The sequence below is a fragment of the Micropterus dolomieu genome, linkage group LG01 (assembly GCF_021292245.1).
Source record: "Micropterus dolomieu isolate WLL.071019.BEF.003 ecotype Adirondacks linkage group LG01, ASM2129224v1, whole genome shotgun sequence".
In the NCBI taxonomy this organism is placed as follows: Eukaryota; Metazoa; Chordata; class Actinopteri; order Centrarchiformes; family Centrarchidae; genus Micropterus; species Micropterus dolomieu.
The window spans coordinates 11156859-11175349 of NC_060150.1; the positions used below are offsets into that span (position 1 = coordinate 11156859).

Below are 18491 nucleotides of genomic sequence, written 5' to 3' on the forward strand. Positions count from 1 at the left end.
CCTCCTCCTCCTCTTCATCCTCTCCAGCACTGGATGGTTTCTTTAAGACTTAGTGAGACTCATCTTCCCTTCCCCTCATTCCTCATCTCACTTTGCTGGCGCTGCAGCTTCAGCTGGAACTGCGAGTGTTTATACGGAGCTGAACAAAGGCTGCACAGAGAGACTCCACTGGGGGAGACCTTTTGACCTTTTAACCTTTCACCCTAGACCTCTGAGCCACCCAGCAGTGACTGGAGACAGATGAGTGCTGGTCATGCTCAGACAAGAGAGAGGGACCGTGCAGTATAAGGAGGGGGGAAAAGGCCAAGGCTGTTGTTAGGTTTGAGATGATGCCTGTGGGAGTGCATTTATACGCATGCACACACACACACACACGCACACACCCAGCTTCCTCCCATCCCTGTGTCTCTCAAGTCATGCTCCACAAGCTTAAAAGCAGGGCCTCAGGTGGTAGTTCACTTAAACTTGCAGCATCATCTGCCAGTGTGGCTATGATTCCATTAGAATGACAGCAGCAGGGCTATTTTCAAAAGTGCTGTTTGGTTTTTGTGTGTCCATCATTTTTGTTTTCTGTTCTGTTTTCTTCTTGCGGTTATGTTGTTACATACCTACTACAGCATATGTATATTTCTCTTTTTACCTATCTGCATGTCTGTGTGTGTGTGTGCTTGTGTATTTACATATGGAAGCACATCCAGAGGGTTTTGGCAAACACAATGCAAGCTCATTTGATTCTAGCCATTCCCTCTTCCTGTGTGCTTCCAGCCAGCTATGATGTCATGCCTTACAGCAAGGACATTTTTCATACTGGGGAACCCCCAAATAGATATGTCTGTGACCAAAGGGCGCCATATGGAGCCATGTTTGAGGGTAGAGAAATAGACAAACCATTCTTAAGTGGTAGTATGGCACTATGTAATTTAAATTATGCATTGTATACTTTTGTCATTTTTCTGGTATACCACTAGGTCAGCCTAAAAGACACTGTTGATGGGTATAGGGTTGGAGGGGTCTCCCTCCTCCTACTTAGAAGTCCCTCCCGTCCCCAATAAGTGGCACGGATAAACCGAAGGACAGCTGGAGTTTCCTGCCAAGGAACAGGCTGTGTGGGGAAATTAGGAATTCTGTACATCCTGGCCATTTCCTGTTCGGACTCCCACACACGCTCAAGTGCATGGATTTAATATCTCACACACACACACACACACACACACACACACACACACACACACACACACACACACACACACACACACACACTCTTCATTGACCGGTTTTTGTTTAAATACTTCTCGACAAGATGTCCATGTCCCTCATGTGTTTGATATGTGTGCCAAAACAGGAAGCGATCCGTCATCAGTACTGTAATGCACACGCACACAGCAGTGGCATCTTTGGCTTGTAATACCAGCTGTAGAGACACAAGGGATGGGATGGGAGACTGGAGGAGTATATTTTGTACATGCACTGCATACAGTGACTTTAAGGAGCTGACTGGAATGTGACTTCTTCTGATCTGATACAAGCGCCGCTCAACATTATCTTTCACTGACTGCCTTTTATTACCTGCTTTTATCACCTTCTAACAACAAAGCAGGACTTTTAGATTGCTCCCAAGTATTCTGTGTAACCATAAAGGCTCAGACACACAAAAACACACATACACCTTAAGCCACATATACACATGTTGCTGGATCAAAAGACCAGGGGTCGTCAGAGGGGTTAATCCTGGCTTGGTACAGTCCCCACTAGTGTCTGACACCATACACCGTGGTTCATAGAAGGGAATGACACCGCCTGAAAACATCAATGGGATTACCCAGGAATAGTCCATGTGAGTGGACTGTATTGGGGGGGCCCGGGACTTCTTGTATCTGACCAGGCATGACCCCTTCTGTGCTTGACCAAGCTTTTCTTTCCACTTGTCAGTCATATCGCCAGATTAGACTGCATTCTTCCTTAATGTACGTTGGAATTCATGGGTGTTTATTCATTCCCCACGTTGGGTAATATCAGATCATCTAACAAGTCTGACTGTAGCATTTCTAGGTCAGTTGTGTAAAAAAAAAAAAAAACAGGCAGGGTGGATGGCTCACACTGACTCTACATATTTTTTCACACCGCAGAATGGATTTATTTTTGCATTGTTCTTGAAGCCTTATCTGTTATGGTTTGTCTCCTTGATTTTCATGTTTTGATTTAGTGCATTGTTTACTGAAAAGTGTCCTTGTGTACACTGAAAAGGGTTGGGTAGTTTGCATTCAGGGCCTTTGCATTTGAACTCTGCACTAGAAGGCTAGGCACAGAATTATATCTGCAGTGTCTTGTCTATATGTGCTATAAGTCAGTTAAAAAATGACTTCGTTTTAAAGATCCTCAGAATATATCATTATTCGTAACCATTTGATATATCCACAAGAATGACTTTCTTGTTGTACTGTGCGTCAATATTCAAATGCTTTTCGGAGACCATCACCTGCTTCGGGGTGGGAATTGAGTCAGCCACACAGCTGCATGTTTCTTTGTTTCCAGAAGAGGGAGCTCTGCCATCACCTTTGACAGAACACAGCTTGGCTCTCACAACCAGCTTGCCATGCCTTCCTTCACTCACAGCGCACGGCCCCATATAGCCATTAACAGCACCCACTAGTGTTGTTCAGTTTGGTTTGATTGATATCTTCTCCATGGGGATGCCACTGGTAAACAGATTCACTGCAGGTTTATAGATCCCCAAACCGCTCAGTGTGTCAATGTAGGCGACATTGACTGGTGTTCTGCTCCTGCTTTTCTTCCATCAGCATCTCTGTCTTCCGGATCCTTAGAAGTAGAGGTGTCAGGAGTGTCAGCAGTGAACCGCACACACTAGACACTACAGGGCACTGCACCGATTAGACTGCACAGGGTGCCCGCTAGAGCTCCATGAGCGGTTGTCATGGTAACAGGCAGTGAGGTTGGCATGAGCTGAGCTGAAGTTGTTTTTTTTCTCCTTTAGATCAATTTTGCTATGTGGGTGTGATCAGATAGTGTGTGAATTTGTGCACATGTGTGGAATTATCTGACAATTTCTGATGTGTGTGTGTGTGTGTGTGTGTGTACACAGATGGAGCAGGTGTCAGATGATGAGTTGGACCACGGAGCAGAGGAGGACAGCGATAAGGAGGACCAGGACCTGGACAAGATGTTTGGAGCCTGGCTGGGAGAGCTGGATAAGCTCACACAGGTTAAAACACACACACACACACACACACACACACACACACACACACACACACACACACACACACACACACACACACACACACACACACACACACACACAAACAAAGAGAGGGGGGTTGGTTACACAGATACAGACTCACACAGGTAGAAGAGCGGACAAAAATTGAGGCGCTGTATCCATAGCAACCTTAACACTGCTAATCCTGTCTCCCTATACTGTATCCTAGCAACTCCCCTCCCACCACCACTTTGTATTGTGTGCGTGCGGGTTTGTGACTAAGGGGGTCTAGCAGGCAGACATGCTTTGACTGTAATGTCAGAATGTGCACCTCCATGTTTTTTGTGTGTGTGTTCTCTGTAGAGTCTGGATGATGGCAGGCCCCAGAAAACACTGCAGAAGCCCCCTCTCAGACAGGAGACAAACATGGCCAACTTCTCCTACCGCTTCTCAATGTATAACATAAATGGTGAGACATCACTCTCTGACACACTGTCCAGATCAAACTAATAACAGTACAGATCAAAAAAAGATCAGATAAATGAAATCATTAACCCCACCACCACCTTCACCTTGCCCTGCTTTTATTTTTGCTTCCTGCAGAGGCGTTGAACCAGGGCGACACAGTGGACCTGGACGCCCTGATGGCTGACCTGTGCTCCATCGAACAGGAGCTCAGTACCATTTCCAAGCCAAACTCCACGTCTCGCGGCCAGAGCAAAGCCCAGCAGCGGGGCCCTGGGGGGCGCAGTGCCAGTACCAAGCACGCAGGCACCAGTGGAGGGGGAAGCAGCGGAGGTAGTCCTGCTGATTAATGTACTTCATGTGGTATTTTAGCAACAATAAAATAATGACTCCACCAATTACTAAAAATAAATATTATTGTAAACAAATACGACTGTTGTATAGAGCCCTCTGCCATACTCAAACGCTTTTTATTTTACATAGCAGCCCACATTGTTGGCCTTGGATAATGTTTGGATTTGCTATGCAATACAAAAACAGGAAGATGTCATTCTTCTTCTGGTGCAAATGGTGTTTCTGGTTGTGGAAGAGCCAGAAGGCTGATTGAGGAGAGGGGAGAGGAACTCTTCCAACATATTTGTCTTTTTTACTGAAGCCAAAGCAAAAATAAACACATGCAGAGTAATAATACAGAGGAGGAAGGTGGGACAATTAGCAGCATCCTGTTTGCATCAGGGAAATGTAGCCTTTAGCATACAGGAGCGATGACTGTACCACTGGTATGATATAATTGCAGCCAGGTGTTTTTGCTGTGGTCTTATGTGGTAATGATAAAAAGTTTCCTAACAACCTAACCTAATTTATGGTATTCTAAAAACAGTATATTGATGTTTTAAATATGCTGCATTTAAAACAGAAAAATGCTACATGTGGCACCTGAAATCCATCTGGTATGGTACATGCAGTGTAATTTTAAGAAATTCCAAAAAAACATCACGTATCCCTTGAATTCCAGTCCCATCCACTTAATTTCTGCTTCCATCTGAGCTGCCTTTAAACTCCCCAACAGGAAGCGCCAGTAGCAGTACCCGGGCATCGCCGGCCAACACAGTACGAGGCGGCAGTGTCGGCGGCCGCCCCGCAGCCTCCAACATCTCCCTGGATGACATCACCTCTCAGCTGGAGAGAGCCTCTCTCAGCATGGATGAAGCAGCACGTCAGACCTCTTCCTCCTCCTCCTCTTCCTCCTCCTCTTCCTTCTCCTCCACCACGCTCCGACGGCCCTCGTCTGGGTCATCTGGCGGCGGGCAACACCGGAGGACAGGCTCAGTGGGCACGGTCAGCGAGCAGGAAGCTCCGTCCCAGCGGTCCAGTGTAAATTCAGCATGTGCCTCAGCGTCCAGCATGGACTCCCTTGACATTGACAAAGTGATGGCTGGTGGAGAGGTGGAGGGCCAGAGCAGCTCAAGCACGCAAGGACAAAACCAGACCAGCACAGAGGTATGACACACAAAATACCAACACAGAGATAAAACACACACATATTCAAGAGGTAGACATAGTATTATGAGCTAATGAGAAAGTGTGAAAGCGTGAAAGACTCTGTACATTTCTACATGTAATGGTAAGTGAAATGTGTGTGTGAATCAACTTTGGGGTCAATTCAGTTTCTGGCATAAAGGACAACAAAGAAATCATTGTCAGATTTTAGTTTCAATAGAAAACAAGCACACTTTACCTTTTACTGCCCTGAATTGACCTCAGTCCGGCTCTGAACCTGCATGTTTAACCACACAGCATGACATTTGGAAGAAACCGCATGCCTGAAGTGCATTGACAGTCAATCCACAATACGGCCTGTGTATTGTGCATTGGATGGTGTGTTGACACATACATTGTAACCTCCTATAAGGCTGGTGTGGATTACAATGTTCATATCTACCATTTCTGAGCTCTTTTGTTCACTCACCAAACACCTTGGCTCTCTAACAAAAGCAAAATATCCTCGACAGTACATTTGAGAAGAGTTTAACATGTTTAAGAAACAAAGACCTAAGCTAATATACAGTACATAAACAGATATGTATGTTTAGGTGACTTGTAGGAGAGGGGAAAAAACTAGAGATATGTGAGGAGAGTAAAACCCTGATGGTGAGATGGTATTTCAATTCAGAAGAAAAAGTTAACACAGTATCTTGCATGTCCCCTGTCCCCCCCGCATGTGATCATATTTTCTGTGTTTACATCTTTCCTATCTGTGGTCTCTATCCACTCCACACACACCTTGCCTGCACCTCCTGATTCTCCCAGCATGTCACACTGCGACGGGACAATGGTAAAGCAGCCAGGCGGCAGCTTGACTTCACCTCACGAGAGGGTGAAATGGATCGGGCCACTGTAAGTGCATGTGTGTGAGCGTGCATGCATGTGTTTTGGCATTTGCCCATGTAAGGCTGCAGGTTAGTGTTTTAGAGCGTAATCGTATATCACACTTATGTGAAACAATGTCACTTTTGAACCATTTCTATTCAATTAGTTTGCAACATAATTTTTTTACAGTTTTAATTCAATTTAAATTGTTGGAATAGCAGAATTGACATTTTAGCTTTAGTGTGGAGCCTTTGTGTAATGTATCCACAAGCATTGACGTGTGTCTGACATGAAAGTTGGATTGTGAAAGTAGCTGTAGGTTTTGTAGCAAACCACAGTATGCTGCATATTCACACACTCCAATCTTTTGCAGTCATGTTTGCTCTGTACATGTCTACAGTACTTCTCACAATCATTGCTTCTTTACCCACAGCTGCAGCTAATGACAACCACCAACTGCTGAGCGCTCCATTTATGGAACCATCTCTCGCTTCCACGCTTCTTTATGCAAAAAAAGATCAAAACACCTGCGATTAATAAGCCTCCAAGAATCATCTGGCACTGACTTTTCTATATGTTGTCTGTTCCTCTGCTCTCCTTTTTTATCCTCTCTTCACCCAAGCACTCCTATCTGGACCGAGAAACCTCGCTCATTTTGAAAAGCATAGCTGGGAAGCCTTCTCACCTCCTGACCAAGGTGACTTCCTCGTACACTCGCTCGCGTCTTTGGTTTTTCTCTCGTGTGTGTGTGTGTGTGCGCATGCACTGCTCCTCTCTTCTGCTTTGCATGTCTTTAAGTGGGAAAATCCATGCTTACAGGACTGTTGAGAAACACCTGCTGGAAATCAGACTAGCTTATTTATTTACTTAATTAAAAAAAGGCAAAGATAAAAAAAAAAAAATTCAGCCAACAAGAGGACATCAGCTTTTCTCCCCTGTAGATGCACTCTCACTGTCTCCAACAGAATCAGGCCTGTTCTGTGAGGGCTGTCTAAAGGCCAATTTATACTTATGCATCGAGTCTGCACCGTAGCTGATGGCATAGGCTATGGGCTGTCATAAGCAATGAGCATGGCGTCGATGTCTGCGTCGCTCTGAAATTACACTGCCAAAACACCAGTTGGCGGTGGGGTTTCTATGTTCCACTGTGTTGAGTTTCTTCATGTTTATTGGTGTTAGGGTACTAATAAACAATGGCGACTGAAACTAAACGGGTCATGTTGGAGCTGATTATTGACTAACAGTTACTTTAAGTGAAATTACTAAAACGCAGAAATGAAAAAAGGCATCGGAGGAGATATGTATGACCCCTGAACCTGCTGAGGCAGAAGAAGGACAAGCCAAAAATGCATAGTAGGAAATGTGATGCTACCAAGCCGACCAATCACAGCTCTGCTACTGATCATACTTTTGCTCTGTGTTAGCTTTGCGGTCACGCTGCCAGCTCTCTCGTTTGTGTTGCCTGACTTTGTTTGCAGTTCTGACACAAACGTCTCGTGGGCCTACTAGCCGTTTTGTTGTCTTAAGTTGCAGACTGCATCGTAGGTCTGTTAGAGTCTGCAGGTCCTAAAATGTTACATTGTTCTACATAAAGAAGACAAATAAAAAATAGTTTTTACAAAAGTTATCACACAAACCCCTAGCAATTGTTATAGACCACAAATTAGCTTCAACATTATAATTATTGAAAGCTAACTTACATTGCAAGGCTCAGCTTTACTTCTAACTGAAGACAACAAAAGAGCTAGTAAGCTACAGCTCAGACAATATACATGATCAAAACTTACACTTTAATAATCTTGTAGAAATCCAGTTTCCAGCAAAGTTTCCAGTGCATAGGGTGTCAAAACGGCTTGCTGAACTGAACAATATCTGGGGCACTGAGCTGTCACTCAGACGCTCACTAGCCAATGGGTATGCACCCCTGAAAAGTCCGCCCATGAGAGAAGTTTGTGTCAGAACTGCAAACAAAAAGTCGGGCAGTGCAAACAAGCGAGCTGGCAGCGAAACTGCAAAGCTGACAGTGAGAGCAAAAGTCTGATCAAGGAGAAAGCGTAAAAGACCAATTGTTTGTTTGCATGTTCTACATTTTACTTTTAATTCAGTTAGTTTTATTGTGTCTCAGAATCTTAACTTTTGTTTGATTTTTAAGGAGTTTTGTTTGGCTAAATTGGCAAAATCTGATTCCATAGACATGTAGTTAAATTTTTGGGGAGGTGTGCGTCGGCCTACGGTGTAGGGTATGGCATAGGGTACGCAGCTATACGATGCAGGAGTTTAAATTTACCTTAATAGTATGCTTGAAAATGCACAAATGAAGAAAAAACACAAGACAAGATGAGAGAAATCGGGCATGCCAAAAACAATGTATAAGACCATATCACATGAAATGTAAATCAAATATTCAAATATCTAACAGGGTCTATCAGCATGGATTTTTCCTTCACATCATTTTCCAGCATGTACCATGCACACACTGTACCATGCTTACAGATTATATACACTTGTGTGTTCTTGCTTCCACATTTATCTTTCACTGGCAGGTGGTCTTTGGTTCATGGGTTTCTATTTTCATTCATTTTTACTCTTTCTCCATGTAGCTGGCTTTTGATTTGCACTCAGTCTTCTTTAAGGAAATCTTGTGAAGGGGCAGAAAGTATTTATGAAATTATGTTATTAGAGCTGTAACAATTAGTCAGGAGAAAATTCATCTAGATTAATCGTTTCAGTCACTTATTAGTCAAATACTCATACCATTCAAGCTCTTCCAATGTGAGGATTTGCTTTTTTTCCCTCTGTTTTCCAATATATCCAATATTAATTATTTTAGTGTTTTGAAGTGGTTGGTCGGACAAAACAAGACGTGTGAAATAGAGAGTGGATGTTCTTTCTTTATTTTGGCACAAGTGGTTTTACCAAAGGATTTTAATAGTTGAGATTTCAGTTGCATCTGACAGTCACCCCCAGCAGATGGGGTTTGCTCAGACGGAGGACCTTGACTTACAGTGTTTTTTTTTTTCTGACATTAAATAGACTAAACAATTAATTGAAGATTAAAATGATTGTTAGTTGCAGTCCTATATGTTATCTCAAAGTTTTTTGTGTGTTTTCTGATTTATTGCATTTGCTTTGCTACATATATAAATAAATAAAAAGTATACGCATGAACCTAACGATGCTCATACAAACACAAGACAATGAAATGCACAAACATCTGGCAGATGTGTGCCAGAAGAGTGGGGGAAGAATCATTTTAAATGTGAACCCTCTGTGCTCCACTGTCTGTTTATCCATTATGTGTTGGTCCTCCGTAGCTCCCAACTTTTCCAATGCTCTGTTTTACTGTAAACCTCTTGGCAGCAGTTTTCCCAGCAAATGTATTGGTTGCAGCCTTTTGGCTCGCTTGCAAAGCTTATGCTGCTCAGATGTGTGCAGATTTGCGTTTCAAAGTTGATTGTGATTTATCCCACCATTGCTACATGACACGTAGAGTGCTTTCCAAGTGCAAAGCAGTGGATTCCAAGAGAGGCAGAAGATGTAGGCCAGAGTTTCTTAAATCCTATTGAGATTTAACAACCCAAGAGCATATGCTGAATATGAGGCAAACCACAAATTATACTAATCTTGGACAATATAAGGGTTCCTCTATGGGTCTGGAAACTTCTGGAAAATAATTTTAATTGTTTTCAGGACTTTAGAAGTCCCTTCCTTTTAAAGACTTCAATAAAAAAGAAAGCTTTTTACTATTCATGTAAGAGACTATGATGAGAAACATCTCCATTAGCGGTCATTGGCATTGAATTGTAGATGTCTTTCCAAAACCCTTTCTGTTATCTCCGTTTACTTGAATATAATGGCTCTCTATCATGAAGCTGGCTGACTCTCACAGTAATATCCACATAGTTCATCTGCCTTTAGATTTTAGAGCCAAAATCTTGGAGGGGAAGTTAGTTTCTCTCTTTGTATAACAAAAGAATCGGAAATGATTGTTTATTGTGTTTCAAGGTTATAGGTTTCTGGCATATCTGGCTCTCAGTCTATCTGTGTATGCAGAGACCATTGGAAGGTTTTTAAAACGGGGCAGAGGATAGATTGCCTGCGGTGTACAGGCTGTGAGGGAGTTTGTGTTCGTGTTAACACTTTTCACCAGAGAATGGGAGAGTAGGAGCCGTGATCACCCCGGACTCGCAAATTCTCTCCCTCTCCTCGCTCGCAAATCAGAATACTGAATGAGCGCAGGATGTCTGGGAACAAGCGAGGAGAGAGAGAGAGAGAGAGAGAGAGAGAGTGGAAAGACATCAAAGGGAGAGGGTGCCAAGATTTTTTTTACCAGGCTAGGCAGAAGAGCCTTTTTAAAATTGACTCTGCTGTCTCTGAGTGTGAAAGTGGAAGGGAAAACGCCTGTGGAATGGGAATCAGACTAGTTTCTATTAAAAAGCAGGGTTTAGGTGTCATGTGGAAAGGAAATAATGGAGGGGAGAGGCACATGTGGGGGGGGGGGGGGGGGGGGGGGGGGGGGGGGGGGGGGGGGGGGTTACACTGACAATTATGGGGCTAAACCTACAGCATGACTCAGATTGACTCTAGACTGTAATCTGTGCAACCCCCGTGACCTCTCTTCTCCCACAATTTTTCTTACTCGCACATGCTCACGCTTGACTGACTAAAAGCTTGCCATGTGTTGGCCCAACACATAGTGGCTGGTCATGTGGAAAAGGTAGTCTGGGTCAAGGTGGGGTGGTGGTGGGGTTCTTGAGATAAGAGGCTTGGGGAGCGGTTGTTAATACCCCTCATCCCCTTTCTTTTATCTCACTTGCCTGTGTATACACACAACTTCAAATATTTAGCACCTCAGCTTCTCATTCACCCAAATTCCACTCTCCGTCCTTGTCACTGTAGTTTAGCTCCGGGCACCAGTGTCGGTCACGGGCCTCCCCTCCTCGCCTGATTGGCTAAACAGTTGAATGTCTTGCAATAGGGGCTCGCTGGTTGGCTGGCCCCCCATTCTACAATTTTTGTGGGGATTATGTTCCATCGATTGGGCACGCTCCCAAAGCCCTGCATCTGTTATAGAGGGAGAGCGAGAGAGACAGGGAAGAGGAAGCAGGAAGAGCGTGTGGGAGGGTAGAAGGGGGAGGGGCATCGTCTTCCCTACTGTGTCTCACTTGGGGTTTTAGTCAAGTTGTGCTCATCTCAGGCGCACATGTCTGCGTGTCAGTGAACCTGTGCTGCCACAAAGTCTCTGCGCAGCACATCCTCAGCTAGATGATCCGCTGTCGTCTTTGAGTGATGGAAGATGTGGATGATCGGCAGAATTTCACCCACTGAGGATAATTGTGGAATAACTTTTTATATGGCAGTCGCCTACTGTGAAAGGTGGCAAGCAGACAAAAAACCCCATTTTTTTCTTTATCTTGCAATGTAAAGACAACCGTTTTTTTTTCTTCTTCTTTTAATTCATTAGTTATGGACGGTTCTGTATATTTTGGCCCTGAAGATCCGAATATGATCTTTGCAGGAGATCGTTGCATCTTTTGTGTGGAGGGTATTGAGGCTTTCTGAACTGATCCTACAATCATCCGCAGCCTCTCGCCCTTTGGGGATCTTCCACTATTGTTTCCCTTCTGCTGTATAGCGAGATCAAAGGAAACGGCTGCAGCTCCTTATGAATCCAATATGGAACCGTAGACAGCAAATGGAGCGCCATATTTGACGGAACACCAGACCAATGTCACAATAGCAGCGATTTAGCATCCCTGTGTTTGTTAGTGTTTCATCAGAAAATTCACTCACAAGTGATTACAACACACCCACTTACACACGTGGAAGCACACACAACTTGCAGGATGGAGGTGATGGCATCTTGTTGGAGGGGGCAGGTAAGTAACCCAAAGCATGAAAAAAAAAAAAAATGGATTTCATTTGCGCCATCATGCCAGAGGCGTGTGCATTTAAATGGTTTAGAAGGCTGCTTACTATTTAATGAAGTTGTGTGCATGATGTCTTATTCCTGCCAGAGAATAATGAAAGACATGCGTTATGAGGATGAGGCAAAGCTTTGAAATCAAAAGGCGTTTCTTGTCAGTTTTCTGCATGTGTGCGATTTATGTGTATAACTGTATTAACCATACTCCTGTGTGTCCATCCAGGAGGAGCAAGCTGCCAAACTGAAGGCAGAGAAGATCCGAGTCGCCCTGGAAAAAATCAAGGAGGCACAGGTCAAAAAGGTAGGACCACCTCTTTGTACAGACACTCTCACTTACTGACTAAGTTTCTCTTTTAAATGACTATTCTGACTCATAATAATTGCTGTCTTGTCATATTCACTGCACACCACATTTCCCTGTGAACTTCATTCACAGCGAGGCGGTGAAGCGCAGAGAAAAATGGGTCATTGCAGTGTTTGATTATGTGTGTGTATGTGCTGGGGAGGGAGCAAGAAATCAGAAAGAGGCTTCAGAAAAAGAGCTCTGCAAGACAATGCAGACACGTTCTACACAAAACATCCTATTAACCCCAGTCAACCAAACAAGTGCTGTTTTTTCGGTGAACAACTGGGACGCCTTGCCCCATTGATGACAATGGCATGTGTATGTTTCCATTGGGAAGCCGGTATGGGACCCCACAGACAGGCCATTTTTACCAGTGCTTCCGCCAGTGAATGAACTACCTCTGTGAATGAGAGCAACAGAATGGTGTCCTTTTTCACATGCAATGAATAGTTGAGACCCAACAGTGTTTAAACAAACAGGGCTAGACTTCACTCTACCAAGTGAATACAATGTGACAAGATAAAGAGTGCTGGTACAGCCGGCACATAAATGGAAAATGCTGTGATGTGATAAATTATTAGTCCTACGGTTGTAAGCAGTCTACACAGCCAGCTATGCCTCACAATTTACTACATTTTGCATACATGACATTGAAGCAGTTGTATGCATTTGGATGTAAAGTTCAGAAATTGATCTCGTAGAAGCAGTGGGGGTTTTTTTTGTTTGTTTTTCTGCCAGGCTAAGTGGGGGTTTAGGGGTCTTTCCTGTGAGAAATGTAGGTCAGACTCCTCATGTCTAAGTCTCGCAGTTCTCCCAGCATTCTCATTGGCCCAAGTCTCTTATCAATCAGTTGTACCCGCACACCCATTGGATGTCAGGGTCTCGGTGGGAGGGGACAAACAGGAGGTCACGGAATTGAGGGCTTTATTTGGTTTCACACCAGGACAAGTCTTATGTAGGCTGCGATTGTGTGAGGCTGGATTTGGCACGTGTGTGCATTTGTCACATCCAGATTACTTTAAGCTTGCTTGTTATGGAGGACTTTTGGTTGACTTTGGATGTAAAAATTTGGCCAGATTATTGGATTTTAGTGGTCCTATATGCAACATTGTCACCGTAATGACCCCATAAAAAGTTTGACATATTTGAAACAAGCTTTAAAAGCACATGATTAGATTTCATCCTCCAAGTACATTTAAGCTATTTATCCCCAACCAGATTGTGTGGCTTTATTTGATATGGGCTGCTGCAAAAAAAAACATTGTGCCTTCAAACATGTTCGCATAACTTCATTTACTGCAAATTGTTCAAAGAGCATTGTGCCCCAGAGGCTGATGAACTTCTATTGTTTCTTTGGTCAAGCTGCCCGCTAAGTGATAAGAGATGACGATACCGGCCCATTTGTTCCCAGGGATTTCTGTCCCGTGCTATTATTATGTCAAAAGTGATCAATTTAAAACATGTAGCCGCTACAGTGAAGCGTGATTAAGTATGACTTACTGTGTCGGCCTATGACGTCTTTTCTTTACTTAATATGGTGGGCAATAGATAAAATGGAATAAGACTATAGATAAGTAAGTAATAAAGAGAAACGCTAACTTATGATTACATTTGCTGAAATCATTTAAAATAGTTTATACTAAAGTGCATACATGGGGATTTTATTGGTGCCTCTTGTCCTAAATTTTTGCATTACATTAAAAAACAAGCTGTTCCCTTTTCTCCTCCTCTTCTTCTTCCTCAGCTGGTGATCAGGGTCCACATGTCAGACGAGAGCTCGAAGACCATGATGGTGGATGAGCGGCAGACAGTCAGGCAGGTGCTGGACAGCCTGCTGGATAAGTCACACTGTGGCTACAGCCCTGATTGGTCTCTTGTAGAAACCATCACTGAGCTACAGATGGGTAAGGGAGGAGCCCCAGATAGTTTCCACCACACCTGAGTCAAATAAACATTGTTTATGGTTTGCTTTAGTCTGCACTGTTTGCATATGGATGGCACATGGCATTGTGCACGCGAGCGTGGGGGGGGTGTAAATTATATGAGTGACAAACATGTACTGTAGTATAATTGTCTGTTGTCTAAGAATAGCCACTGTTTGTGACTTCAAGCTAACTGTTAGGCTTACAGTTAAAGGTTCTGCCCCACCCAAAAAAACAGAAATCCCTCCAGGGAGGAAATTAAGTGCACATTTGCAGGTCAGCCAAAAAAAAAAAAAAATGCATATCTTGCACCTTATCTTCATTACTCTGTTTTCTCTCTCTGTCTCACTCTCAGAGCGTAATTTTGAGGATCATGAGAACTTGGTGGAGAATCTCTTAAACTGGACCCGGGACAGCCACAACAAGCTGATGTTCATCGAACGCATCGAGAAATATGCTCTTTTCAAGAACCCTCAGGTGACTGTCCTACACTACACACGACGTAGCACGAGAGGGAGGACAGATCATCTTCTTAATACCCTCCGTAGCCACTCTGCATTCAGTGTGTAAATGCTGAAAGCGTATGCTATACGCACAAACACATTGTGTATGCATGCTCAGTGCCTGCACGGCCCAGGGAGTGAACAAGGGAGTGTGTTTGTGTAGGAGAGTTGGAAGTAGGTCAAAGCTCTAAAGCGAGTAAAGGTGAATAATTTATTTAAAATAAAACGATGTGAGCCGCTGACTTTACACTCCCTCCTTCTTCCCCTCCCTGTCGTCTATTTACTTCAATGTTCCTCTCAATCATCTCCAGAACTATTTGTTGGGGCGGAAGGAGACATCCGAAATGGCTGACAGGAATAAAGAGGCTTTATTAGAGGTGAGATGATGAACAAGCACACAAACTGTTGACTTTATCATTCCTACAGATCTGGACTCGCAAGATAAATTTTGACATCAATTTCTGTTTGTGTGTCTATCAGGAGTGTTTCTGTGGCGGCTCTGTGTCTGTGCCAGAGATTGAGGGCATCCTGTGGCTGAAGGAGGATGGGAAGAAGTCATGGAAGAAACGCTACTTCCTCCTCAGAGCTTCAGGGATTTACTACGTCCCCAAAGGCAAAGCCAAGGTCAGTGAAACTTGAGATGGTGTACTTTAGGCACGCAGTCACACCACTCAGACAAAATGAAGATGGGGAACAGAAATGTGGGTTGGGGTTATGAGAACCAGATTACACACTCTGCTCTGTGGTATTTCCTGTTTAGTGCTTGATCACTTTGAACAACAGAAACCATGCATGCTTTTTTTGTTTTCGTTCAACCAGGGAAGATTTGTTGTGCACATGTGCTCTTAACACACTTTTTCCACAGTCTTCAGTGACCACATCAGCATTCAGTAGCTGCACTACTAGAGACCAATCTTGTTTCTCATTTTGTTGCATCATTTAAATCCTGCAATCTTCTTTGAGCTAAAAAGTAGGTTGAGTCTTTTAACACATTATGGTGCAATCTAAGGCATTGAATAAAGCACTGTACATTTAGATCTGTGTAATTACCCTCAAAAACATGTAGACACAAGACTTGGACTACAGTGGGACTTAGATCCTCTTCGCATGATTATTTAAATTTAGAGCAGCTTCACTCAAGCATAGAAACAGCATATGCTCCTAAAGTACTTTGTTAGACCAATAATATGTAATTTTGTCCAAACTGTGACCAGAAATGTTAGATGTACCTGTAGGGAAGTCTCAATGCCTCAAGTTATTCTGGCATCATGGACAGCACGCAACTTCACCACCCTGCACAGAGCAGCTTCACTCAGCATCCGTCCCTTTTGTGAAGTCAACCACGCATCAGTCCCTCCTTCTCTGTCTCCCTCTCTGCAGGCATCCCGAGATCTTGTGTGCTTCCTGCAGTTGGACCATGTGAACGTGTATTACGGCCAGGACTACCGCAGCAAATACAAGGCTCCCACTGACTACTGCCTGGCCCTGAAGGTGAAGCACTCTCCCTATATCTTCCACTGAGTGGAGAAATGCTGTGCTTTGTGACTTAAAATCTGAAACAGTCTGCAAATGTCAGACAAATGTGTAGCATGTTAACGCGGACACTGAGAAAGTGTGAATTTCTCGCCCTATGTATGGATTTAAAATATCTGTGTGAACATGTGAAATTATTCTTATGGTCTCTAGAGACTGATTAGAGCTTACACTTTCAGTCAAGCATCCCCAGTGCATTTACTAGCATTAGCCTTCTGTTAAAAAATAACGTTTCTATTAAAAGCGCAAATTGCTTCCAAACAAGTCAATGTGATTGTTTAATATTATTGCCATTTAATAAGTAGATAACTTATTATTACTCGCTGTCTTTATGTAGAAATTTAATGTCCAGAAGATGATTTAAAACCAAAAGATTTGCAGCCCATTATATAACGAAGAAACCTTGTATCATTTTTCAGTGGACTTGTGAGGCACTGCTGGATAGTAAAATACATATTTACTTGTTTTTGAAGCATCCACAAATCCAGAAGAAGTCACAGTACATCAAGTATCTGTGCTGTGATGATGTCAGAACCCTGCACCAATGGGTGAACGGAATTCGCATCGCCAAGGTGCGTCCAAGCTTGAGTGTCTGCTCTGGTTTGTTTAGTCTGCAAAAAGACAAAGAAATTGTTTTGTAACACTTCTGTGAGGAATTGTGTTAATTAATTCTATGTCACTGTGTTTTATCACTGTGTGTGTGCAGTATGGGAAGCAACTATATGTGAACTACCAGGAAGCCATGAAGAGGACAGAGGCAGCCTACGATTGGTCATCTCTATCTACCTCCAGCATCCGATCAGGCTCCAGTTCTGCCAGCATACCTGGTTAGTTCATAGTCAAATCAGGCTGAGCATCAGTATAATACATTTCAAGTAGAGATCTAGTACATGGTGATTGACATTTGAAACATTTTTATAGGGATACTCCAGTAATTTTCTATCACATCAGAAGTTGTGAGTCTTTCTAGAAACATATTAAAAGAAGAATTGTCGAAATTAAGGTCACAGCGGCAGATATATCCTGATTTTTCGCTCTTAGTATGGGTCAAGCTCCAAAAACACTAGATCCTACATTTCCCGTAATGCAACACAGTAGCGTCTTTCATTGAACCTTCCCTGCCTAGTAAATGCCCGTCTTCAAGCCCAAACGGAGAAAACCCTGATTACATCAATGAGACATAGCCGGGGTTATGTTGCTGAACTTTGAAAGCTAGTTTTTCTTTTTCCTCACAGTTACTGCAACAACATGTGTTCTCAGAAAAGAAGAAATTGATGGTTTTGATTGTTATTACCAATCCCATTATGAAGTGTCTGTGGGGATGTGTACTCAAATAGATACTGTCTTACCAGTAGTCTGTTATAATTCAAGAATTGAACAATTTAATACTTAATATACATCATACTTTTAAGAATACACTTCTCTGAAAGTGTCTCACTGTCAGGTATGTGTGCTTCTAGAGTCCCAGTCTAATCATTCAGGCCATTCAGACAGCGGGGTGGACACGGGCTCTTCTCATGGCCGGTCCCAGAGTGTGGTGAGCTCCATTTTTTCTGAGGCCTGGAAGAGAGGTACCCAGATCGAGGAAAACACTAAGGTATGGCTTTCTTTCAAAGACAGCGGGGCTTGTCACATGGATTTTAAAATCTCTGTTAAAGTTGCTCATTTTACACAATATTTCATTCACTTCACTGAGCTCACACAGTCTCTTTCCAGCAGATGAGAATGGAGGCCTCCAGAGGGGCCACCCTGCCGCATGCTTCCCACAGTCACCGGCATCACAGCCAGCATTCAGTGGATCACCCAGCCCTGACGCCCCAGCCTCATCCCCAGCCTCATCCCCAGCCCCAGGCTCAGCAACCCCAGGCTCAGCAACCCCAGGCTCAGCAACCCCAGGCTCAGCAACCCCAGGCTCAGCAACCCCAGGCTCAGCAACCCCAGGCTCAGCAACCCCAGGCTCAGCATCCACCAATGTACCCCCAGACACCGACCCAGCCACAACACCAGCACCAGCCTCAGTCTCCTCAGCCGGCCCCACAGCCGCCCCCCCAGCTGCATCAGCGCCCTCAGCAGTTACCGCAGTCTCCACAACAGCAGCAGCCACAAACTATCAATAACTACAACCACATGCCCCTACAGCAGCAACAGCTGGCCCAGCCACCCCCCCCCCCCCCCCCCCCCCCCCCCCCCCCCCCCCCCCCCCCCATGC

At 43.9% G+C, this 18491-nt stretch overlaps 1 protein-coding gene across 7 annotated transcripts in view; it reads left to right on the top strand.

Annotated features, from left to right (window-relative positions):
- raph1b (Ras association (RalGDS/AF-6) and pleckstrin homology domains 1b) overlaps positions 1-18491 on the top strand; it is a 56112-nt gene that overhangs the window by 33343 nt on the left and 4278 nt on the right. For 2 of the 7 annotated variants that reach the window (XM_046056930.1, XM_046056922.1), the window contains exons 3-18: positions 3101-3220; positions 3581-3686; positions 3821-4015; positions 4752-5182; positions 5993-6079; positions 6675-6749; positions 12202-12279; positions 14069-14228; positions 14602-14723; positions 15061-15126; positions 15230-15373; positions 16130-16240; positions 16756-16854; positions 16989-17109; positions 17743-17879; positions 17999-18363. In XM_046056930.1, coding sequence (XP_045912886.1) covers positions 3101-3220; positions 3581-3686; positions 3821-4015; positions 4752-5182; positions 5993-6079; positions 6675-6749; positions 12202-12279; positions 14069-14228; positions 14602-14723; positions 15061-15126; positions 15230-15373; positions 16130-16240; positions 16756-16854; positions 16989-17109; positions 17743-17879; positions 17999-18363 — 2417 coding nt within the window. The remainder of the gene's footprint in view (positions 1-3100; positions 3221-3580; positions 3687-3820; positions 4016-4751; positions 5183-5992; positions 6080-6674; positions 6750-12201; positions 12280-14068; positions 14229-14601; positions 14724-15060; positions 15127-15229; positions 15374-16129; positions 16241-16755; positions 16855-16988; positions 17110-17742; positions 17880-17998; positions 18364-18491) is intronic. The other 5 variants (XM_046056939.1, XM_046056947.1, XM_046056954.1 and 2 more) reach the window with 5 other exon arrangements.